General features: G+C 50.5%; 1 protein-coding gene across 1 annotated transcript; it reads right to left on the reverse strand.

Moving 5' to 3' along the window:
• Positions 1 to 216: 216 nt before the first annotated feature.
• Chrna10 (cholinergic receptor nicotinic alpha 10 subunit) lies at positions 217 to 5,499 on the reverse strand. Its single transcript, XM_063256590.1, has 4 exons — positions 5,112 to 5,499; positions 2,624 to 2,778; positions 1,395 to 1,927; positions 217 to 665 (listed from the first exon to the last, which is right to left on the reverse strand). Exons 1-4 carry the CDS (start codon positions 5,364 to 5,366, stop codon positions 217 to 219), a joined length of 1,392 nt encoding a protein of 463 aa, XP_063112660.1. The 5' UTR covers positions 5,367 to 5,499.
• Between the last annotated feature and the right edge of the window lie 4,829 nt (positions 5,500 to 10,328).

Consider the following 10,328-nt stretch of genomic DNA (forward strand, 5'->3'; position numbering starts at 1 on the left):
CCCACCCAAAGCTCTAACTACAAGCATGGACATTATTAGAGTTCCTCCTCTTTTTGGAATTAGGGGAGTAGTTAGGATACGCAGACAACAAGGAACCCTGTGGACTGTGAAATCAGTAGTCCTTCAGTGGCCCTGAAAAGAAGGAACCCTACTGGGGAGCTGGCTGCCTGGAGGTGCCATGGCTGCAGCAGCTACCTAGTATCCGGCCCCAGCCCCTCACAGGGCCTGCACCAGCACCAGCAGGCTCATCACCAGCGCCATGGAAAAGAAGATGCCCAGGAAGAAGCGGTCCATCACGCGGGCCAAGCGCTTCCAATCCTCGTGGCGGCGCTGGGCAGCCCGGTGGCTGTGGAAGGTGCTGGCAATGGAGGCCACATGGTGCAGTAAGGCTTCCTGGTGGCAGAGACATCGTGGGTCATGGCAGGGGCCCGCTGGGGGGCCAGCAGGAGGCTGGGGGCTAGGGCTTGGCTCAGGTGGCCTGGACTGCCCACAGGGTTCCCCTCGTTCCCGCACACACAGGCCCTTTGCCAGGTGTCCCAGCAGGAGTGACCGAGCCCAGGCTGGAACTGGGCGGGCACTGGGACCACAGTAATGCAGGTTCATGATAAGGATGGTCAGCGCTGTTGAGAAAGTGACCATGGTCATGGTGGCCATGTAGTATTTTCCTGCAAGAGAGAGACAGCCAGTTGGGGCCCAAAACAAGAACTTGGGGGTCCTAGGCTTCCCTGCTGCCTCCCTCACAAATCCAAACAGGCCCACCAGGAGGCTCTCAAGACCTATCAATTCCAAGGATGGAAGGAGGTAAGAGTCAAGTTCCCCCAGTCCTGTACTACTGGCGAATTTTCAGAAGCTACCTGTTCTCCCTCAGGAGGCTCCAATAGTCATGGACATGATCTGGGGCAAATTCTGATTCTTTCTGTGCAATTGGGATAATAAGAGAATCTACTTTATAGGTTGTAGTGCTGTTCACCTCAAATGTAGGTGTACAGGAGATAGCCTGCCACTCAGCCAGTGCCCAGCACATTTTGCCTGTTTAAAACACCGAGGAAGATGGTGATGGCTTATACCTGTAATTCTAGCACTCAGAAGGCTGAGGCAGGAGGATTGCCACGAGTTTGAGGTCAGTCTGGGCTACACAGTGAGTTCAAGTCCAGCTTGAACTATGTAGCCAGATTGTCTCAAAACACACACACACACACACACACACACACAAATTAAAATGAAATAAAACTACATGGGGGCGAGCACAGATCTCCCTGCACCAAAGCCTTGAGAAAAGACTGGCCCTTTCTGGGCACTAAGGGCAGGGGTTCGCCCTGGAAGGCGCCTACTCCTCGCCCTCAACCTCCCAAATCGCGCGGCCTCTGTCAACCGCACGGCGGGCCGGGACTCACCGATGAGCGGCACGCTCTCGGCCGGCGGCATGCTCTCGGCCAGCAGCAGCTGGAAGACAGTGAGCGCCAGCAGCACAGTGACGCCAAGCGACACCTTCTCGCCCGAGTCTGCGGGCAGGTGGAACGCGAGCGGCGCGAGCAGCGAGATGAGCACGCAGGGGAGCAGCAGGTTGCACACGTAGGCGGCGGCGCGGCGGCGCAGGAGCAGCGTGAAGGTCACGTCGGGGTAGGGCTCGGAGCAGCAGCCGTAGGTGAGCACGCGCCGCCGCGCGGGGAAGCCCAGCACGCGCCACTCCACGTTCTCCACGAAGTCCGCCAGGCTGGCGGCGGCGCCGCGCGGCCGCACGTCCAGCTGGTGTCCGCCGTGCGTCCACGAGCCGAAGGTGAGGCCGCAGCGCTGCGCGTCAAATGGGAAGGCCGACACGTCCACGCGGCACGAGCTGCGCGTGATGGCCGGCGCGTCCCAGCGCACCGCACCGTCGTGCCGCACGACCACGTTGGTGCTGGCTGACGCCGGTGGCTGCGCGTCCGCCCTGTGGGCAGAGACGGTGATCAGTCGCCCGACTGCAGCCTGCGTGCCACGTAGGTGAGGGTGGACCTGGGCAGGGGCCTGGGGCTGCTGGCGCCCTTGTGGCCCGGGCAGGCGGCTCCGAGGATGGAGCGCGCCACAGGCTGCACTTCTGCCTGCGAAGTCCGGAGGGGCTGAAGGGCAGCAGACATTCAGCAGCTGAAGGGCTCAGACATTTCAGCTCCAGCCCAGGTAGGGTATAAAATTCACAGCAAAAGCAATGACACTGCGTCGTCAGTGTGACTTTGGGAGTCATCAGCAGAATTGCTTAGGAGGCTGAGGCTAAGCTGTGCAGCGCCATGGTTGGCTATGAGACCAGAACTGGTTCAGGTGCCATAAAAGAAAGCTGTAGACATCAAGGGACTGGAGGAAGGAGATCCCCAGGAAGGCTTGAGGTCAGAGCTAGCCTGGAAGGGTGGAGCGGGCCAGAGAAAGGCCCTTATAGCCGCTCCACAGCAGACATTCAGCCCAGGTTGTCCTGGGTCAGCCTACAGGGGTACCTTGCTGAGGGGTGGCTGTGAGCTCTTGATAGCTTAGAAGAGCCCCAGAGTGAAGTGTCCAGAGCAACTTGGTTAGGTGGTAGGAGGGGAATCCTTGCATACCAGGGTGAAGGGCAACTCTGCAGAGAGTGGGAAAGGAGGGGGCCCCGGGTAGGCCGTACTTGTTATAGAGCACAATGTCTGGCCGCCACACGAGACTGCTGGGAATGCGGATGGCATCCAGGCCTCCGTAGGCATCAGGGTCCCATTGTAGGTAAGCATCTGTCCACTCCTGCCGTATCCACAGGTACAGGGTCAGCACCTGGTTCCGCTCATCCTGGAAGGCGGAGAGTGGACATGTGTATTTGCATTCCCTGCCCTCTTTGTGCACACTGACCTGTGGGGCTCTGCTCAGCACCCCAAACCTGACTCCCCTGTGCAGTCCACTTCACTCCCAGGCATGACCTTGTTGTATGACCTTGGTGGATTTCCCTCATCACTGGACCTCAGGTTCCTCAGCGTTATGTAGGGGGGATAATCCCTGCGTGGGAATTCAGTGAGTCCAGGGGCACATAGTGTAGGGCACACAGTGGGCACCTGGCAGTTGGTGACATTTATCCTTGTAACACTTACAGACTTGCCAGGAGGAGAATCCCTTAGTGCCTTGACACTTACAGGTAAGACTCCATAGCTCTTCTACCACAACCACAACGCACCATATCAATGATCTGTGACAGTGTCACCTCCAGGGTCACATTCAGCGTCTGGTCTGTGTCGGCCACAGGTCTCAGGGCACTTGTGTAGTTGGCGAAGAGATCACGGAATAGCTTGTGAGCCAGCCTGCCCTCAGCTCCAAAGCACTCTGTAGGAGCAGTCAGGTTTGTCCACCTCTGGCTGCAGGCCAGGGTCCCTGCCCCCAGTGCCCTAGCCAGAGCCCTGTCACCGATCCCACTGCCTGGCAGCTTTTTCAGTGGTCCTCCTGCTGTGGGTCCTTTTTCCCTCTAGCTGTGGCTCTGGTTCCTCCCTTTTGTCTGCAGGGATGAATGAGGCCGAGGCACGGATTTATCTTCTGGAGAGTCACTGACTTATTTCTTCATCTCTCTTCCCTCCCTAAGGACCTGGATGCTGCCTGCCCTGCTACAGAGGCTGGAGGGACCCCATGTGCCCAGGGCTCCAAACTGTTACCCAGGCATCCCAGTCCTTACTATCCTCTCCTTCTGGTCTCTCAAAGCTTTTTACTTATGAAACATTCCCTCCACTGGTTGGTTTGATCCAGGCTGGCCTTGAACACCTGGGCTCAAACCATCTTCCTTGTCTCGGCCTCCTTGAGTAGCTTGGACCACAGGTGCGACCACCATTCCGGGCATTCCCTCTTCTGAAAATATACTAAGTTCTCCTTTGTTCTTGATTTAAAGATTGTCCTTAGAATCTTGTCCTTTCTTTTTTTTCTCCCTCATTTTTAAGCTCTTTTTGGTTCCAGACCCATATGCACTACTGTCCACTGCTTAATTTTTTCAAGCATTTTTAGCTCTGTAGCTCCAAAATATTAACTCATCTCTTGTACCATGCTTAGAAATCTGCTTTTTTGGGGGTCCATGTCTGCCATAGATGTCTAGCACGGATCAGAACCTGGGACTGTCATATGCTGAGGATGTACTCTACCACTGAGCTACACCTCCAGACTCTGAAACCAACTTTTTATATTTTGTGCTGATTGAACCCATAGCTTTGCCCTGAGCTACACCTCTAGCTCTTTGATTTTGTTTCCTTCTTTTTCTTCTGAGATAGTCTCACTACATAGTTCAGTCTGATCTTGATCTCACTATGTAGTCCAGGCTGGCCTCAAACTCTTGGCAATGTTTCTGCCTCAGCCTCCCAAGTGCTGGGATTACACGGTGCACCACCACACCTGGCTGGCTGGCTGATTTTCAGGTAGAGTCTTGCTCAGTTATGTCCCCAAGTTGGGCTCAAATTTACAATCCTCCTGCCCCAGCCTCCTGAATAGCTGGGATTACGGGTGTGTGCCACCACACTTGGTTTGAAACTGCGTCTTACCCATGTTCTTTATCTCAGCACACAGTACCCCTATTGATGGCATCAAGTTGGAACTTCCTTTATTCTCTTTTCTTCCTGCTGTAGTCCAGTCAGTATCCAAATCCTGTCATCAGATTCTCCAGATTCTGCCAGTCATCTCCTGACTGCACAGTCTCCCTTCCAGCTCAGGATCCTTCCTTTCTGGCTTGCACCACAATGATAGCAATAGCAGCCTCCTCACAACTCTGCCTGCCTCAGCCTCACTGTGTCCTACCAGCCTGTACACTTCTGGTAGATTAAGTTTTTAAACGTGTATCTCCGCCAGGCAAGTACCTGCCTAAAACTGCTCTGGGATCCCCTGGTTGCAGGCATTGGCCTGATGTTCAAGGCCCTTCTCCACTGGCCCTTTGGAGTTTCCATCCCAGTCTCTGGAAATTCCCAGTCTCTGCTCCCACCCAGTCAGGTTAAGTCTCCTCTCACGCCCTTCAGCAGCTCTTTCTCACTTTCCCCAGATAGACAGCTCGTTCCCAGTGTAGGAAGAGAAAGATAAAGAGACTTTGTGGGGAAGAGATTCAGAATTGACAGAAATGAGAGCATTGCTAGGAGAGGCCAGGGCCGGTTTACTGAGCTTCATACCTGTAGGAAGTAGGAGCAGGAGCAGGAGGCCACGGCAGAGATGGAACCTTGTGGGCCCCATGGCTTTACCACAGCCAGAGTTGCTGCAGGTCTTCTGGCCAAACCTAGGACAGTATCAGCCCTGGCTGGCAAAGGCGGCGTGGATGTTACCTGGAAATTAGAAAGGCTGAGATGGCTTGTGGGCCCAGCTGCTCTCTGGGGGCTTCTGGTTATCTGACTCTGTTTTGCACCTTTTAGTACTCGGTCCATTGGCATCTGCTGGTCCTTTCATCCTCCAGCCTCGGCCTCTGTCCTGTCCTATGCCCCATCCCCTCTTTTACCTCTCTGTTCCTTTTGTCTTTCTCCCTGTAATGACAGTTTCTCTGCCTCCCTGGCTCTGGCCTGACCTTCCTGTGTCTGCCTCTTTCCATTCTACCTTTTTGCTTCTATTTCAGGCCCCAGACTCACGTCCTCCACTCCTGGTTCCTGGGCTCAGAGTGAGCCTGCTGCCCTCAGCAGAACAAGAAGCAGGTGGGACTCAAATAGGCCCAGGGCTGAAGTGCAGGACAGTGGCCCCTCCCCATTTTCCTGTTATTAGCGTAATGACACGGTTGGGACACCTGTGCCATAGGACCAGCGCAACTGAAACTGATACCTCAGGCTGCCGGGGCCTAAATTATTCAGGTTCTGTAAAGCAGCACCCAGGCCCAGCGCAGGCCCATCCCATAGTATTAGTGACACAGGGCAGGATGTGCTGGAGATATGGGCTGAAGGGCATGAGGGTCAGTGCCCATGGTTGGAGCTCTCCTCCCGGATCTGCCCCTGTGGCTCCCTGTAGACCTGCAGGCGTCCTCCTGGTGAGGGACTCGGTGGGTCAGGCTAAGTGCTTCAGGCCAAGCACGCTTTCCTGCTGCTCAGAGTGGCAGGTTGCACCAGGTGGCCCTAAGGGCAGAAGATGCAGCCACATCCTTGCTTCAGAGTCCTAGTAGCCATGGTCCTGAGTCTCAGTGCTTTCACACTCTCCAGATTTGTAGGCAGAGTGGGGTCATCAGAATCACTTTTGTTTCCTAAGGTGTCTGACCTCAGCATGATCCTGAAACTCTGGGTTTGATTTTTCTGTCTGGTCTTTGGGATTTAGCAGTATTTACCTTGAAAATTTTAAGGATTAACAGAGACAACGTAGTATTGCCAGGCAAGTGCCCTGGCACAGCAGACAGTCAACCACTGGTATCTGTAGTGTGGTGCCAGTGAGTTAGGCTTGTTCAGGGACACACACATAGATTCACAGGTATTTATAGTCCACAGAAATTTGTTTTGATGTCATATTTGGCCAGTTGCTTCACAGTAACTACATAAACTGCCCTGGCAGTGTCATCCATAGCTGTGAGGTCAGCTATGGTGGAGGTGCCAGGCTCCTGCTCTTCCTGTACTCTAACTCCCTCTCCTAGATTTGATACTGTATGTTTGTCTCCATCTACCTTCCCAGACTTTGGGGAAATTTGAAAACACAATGAGTATTAGTTGAGATTCAGGGAGTATTAATCTTCTTGGGTGTGACTGTGGCATTGTGATTGTATGTTTACACATTCCCTTGTTGAAAAAGTACTGAACCAGGCATGGTGATACATAACTGTAATCCCAGCTCTTGGGAGGCAGAGGCAGGATGGCTCCGAGTTCAAGGCCAGCCTGGACTACACAGGCCCTGTCTCAAACAAACAAATCAAACTCCCAAAAACCAACCAAATGAAAAAACTAAAGATACTGATGAGACAGTCTGCCATAGAAATATTACTAAGTGGGCAGAAGGAATGAAAATGAAATAAGACAAAATCGTGACAAATATTTTTTTATACTAGAAATTGAACTCAGGATCTCGTGCTTGGCAGGCAGATGCTGAGCCACTGAGCTACATATCCATTCTCACAGATGTTGCATATAGGTTCATTACAATATTTTACTTTGTGTACATGAAAGTTTCCATACTATAAGCTTAAAAAAATAACCTTCAGGAGGTGTGGTGTGAGTTCAAGGCCAATCTGAACTACATAGTGAGACCCTGTCTTTAAAAAAAAAATAGGAAATGGGGAGGGGAATAAAGAAAGGGGAAGAGAAATAAGGGAAAACTAAAAAGAATTTAAAAAATGAGAAGAGAAGGAAAATAGCTTTTATAAATGGGGAAGGGAAGATTGGCTGAAAGGAGGGGAGGGGAATGGGAAAAAAGTCAACTTACATCATGTGCAGGTACAAATTCTTTACAATGAATGTGATCACTGTGTATATAAAAATGTACCAATAAAATCTGATTTTAAAAAAGCAAAGAATAAAAATTGTTTAGCGCAAAAGTGATACAGCTAGTCCTCATGTAATTAATTGACTTTCAGACTCATGACCAAGGCACTGTTTGGACCTAAAACCTGTGTTTGGATTTAAAGTGCATGAATGCAGGCAGCAGTGCAGCCTAATGCTGGCTTCTTCTGTAGTTCAGTAGTGTGGTTTTTGCTGATTGTACCACCCAGTCCTATACTTTTACGTTGTGGTATACATTATAATACATACATAACTCTTCATGTAAGAGTTGTGCAAGTGGGAGCAAAGTCATCAACTTCGAGTTTTCTTTGACCATGTCTTGGTTCTGAATATTGTAATGTACGTACTATATACTATTCATTTAGCAAGCAGTTTGACAGTCCAGTCAAAGGACTGGACAAGCATATGCCACCACACTTGGCTTAAATGTTCTCAGTTGAGTCTTTGGTTTCTGTCTTTGTTGTTGTTTTTGGAGACCAAGGTCTTGCTATGTAGCTCCAGCTGGCCTTGAACTCAGGGCCTCCTGTGAGTTCCTGCCTCAGCCTCATGTGTGCTAGGATTATAGGTGATGTCATCATACCCAGCTCCTGTCGTTTTTTTTGTCTTTTTCCTTTTTATCGGTACCGGGGATCGAACTCACGACTGTCTGCTTGCAACGCAGGCGCTTATGCCGCTGAGCTAAATCCCCAGCCCCCCTGTCATATTTTTTTAAGAAATTAAAATATTTAAGAACATTTTAGCCAGGTATGGTGGCATATGCCTGTTATCTCAGCATTTCAAAGGCTGAAGAAGGGGATTGCTTTGAGTTTGAGGCCAGCCTGGGCTACCTAGTGAGTTCAAGGCCACTCTGAACTGCACAGCATGAGCAAAGCCTTTTCTCTCTCTCTCTCTCTCTCTCTCTCTCTCTCTCTCTCTCTCTCTCTCTCACACACACACACACACACACACACACACACACGGGCATGTCAGTGAGATTTTGGGATGCAGAAGAGACTACCATCCTAACTTTGAACTGGAATTCTTATCTCTATACTTCATTGTGGATTCAGTGATAAACGTTTGATTTACAACTATTTTTTTAATGTTGAGAATAATACTTACCCTAAGAAGAAATACTACTCATTCACCATCTTTTAACACTAAAGGTTGTTTTTATGGCACACTCTTTTAAAAAACAAAAACTGCTGGGCCAGGAAAGAGAGTTATGAATCCTTTGCTGGAAGCCCAGCAGTGCTGAGACTCAGGTTCACACACTAAGTCATGGAGGAGGGAGTTTCCAGCTCAGGAAAACTTGTCCTCAGGGGCCCAAATGAGACCAAAGCCCCAGTCACACTGCACTCACTCTACTTGCTTATCTGGTATCCTTTCATGTCCCAGAAGTCTTTGGCTTACTTCTAATTGGAATTTCCTAAATGCCCTATTTTGACCAATCCAGTCCAACTTGCATAAATCCAGGTGTGGTGGACATGTCTGTTTTCCCAGCACTTGGGAGAATGGGGTAGGAGGACTGCTATGAGTCTGAGGCCAGCCTGGGATACACAGTATAGTCCAGCATGAGCTACATAGTGAAATCCTATCTCAAAAATGAAAAAAAGTCAGACCTAAATAGTACTCAGGTTGCTCTCGTGTTGATCCCTCTCAAGATCAGCTGTGTAAAGCAGCAGCATTGGGGATCCAGACTGCCTTTACACAAAGGAATGTGGACTGGGGAAATGAAACATGACTCTAGGTTTAAAGACAAAAATAATCAGGCTTGGGGCTGGGGATTTAGCTCAGCGGCATAAGCACCTACATTGCAAGCAGACAGTGTGGAGTTTGATCCCCGGTACCGATAAAAAGAAAAAAAAAATCAGACTTTGACAAATCAAGATGATTATACACCATGATCCAATTGAATTCACCCCAGGGATGGTTCAACATACATAGATCAATAAATGTAATACACCACATTAACAGAGCTGAGAACAAAAACCACATGATCATCTAAATAGATGCAGAAAAAGCTTGTGACAAAGTTCAGTACCCATTCATAATAATAATAATAAAACCCTGCAGGAAACCAGGATAGTCAGTATCTCAGCCCAATAAGTCACTGTGGCAGACCAGCAGCCATCATCATACCATGTGGACAAAAACTGAAAGCTTTTACTCTAAAATCAGGAACTTTCTGGGAGAACATGGCAGATAGGAAGCAGCAGCTATGGAGGCTCTCTGAGATATCCCACTTAAAATCCAGGAATGGTGCAGGACGAGAAGTCCTAAGCAAGGGGAGATATACCCTGCTGACCCAGGAATGAACTAAACTAAAAGAAACCAACTGGAAACGCAATCCCGGTGCTATAACAGGAACAGATAAGGTCTCAGTGCAGAAGCTGGAGCCCGCACCACTGGAAGCCACAATTTGAATTTCTTGCAGCTGCTGCTGTGCCCCAATTGGCATGGCAAGGAGAGAGGTGCGAAAGCTCTGAGAGTGGGAAGCGGCAAATGGAGTTGAGAGTGGGACTGGCCAGGAGCCCTGGATTGACCTGCGGTGAGTGAGGGGATCAGGGACACTTCCATAGAGTAGCAGGCTTCAGCAAAGAACATACTGGGACCGGGCAGACTAGCCAGAAGAGGATGCTGCAGTGTCCTTAGTCGCATATTCCCCTCTCAAGCAGGATTGGTAGGGAGTGCCTGGCTTTGGTGTCGCCGCTGACTTAAGACCCAGTAGGCTAGCCCAAACCAGGTCTCAGCGCCTGGAGGTGCACCCTAGCAGTGAAGCCTTCAGTGGGGGCTGGGGATTTAGCTCAGCGGTGTAAGCACCTGCCATGCAAGCAGGCGGTTGTGAGTTCAATCCCTGGTACTGATAAAAATGAAAAAGACAAAAAAAAAAAAATGAAGCCTTCGGTAGGTTGGCCTGGAGGGGTGGGCCCAGCATAGGCTGCCCAGGTC

This window comes from Cavia porcellus, unplaced genomic scaffold (assembly GCF_034190915.1).
Source record: "Cavia porcellus strain 051 isolate PalLab524CR breed Dunkin Hartley unplaced genomic scaffold, mCavPor4.1 scaffold_9, whole genome shotgun sequence".
Lineage (NCBI taxonomy): Eukaryota > Metazoa > Chordata > Mammalia > Rodentia > Caviidae > Cavia > Cavia porcellus.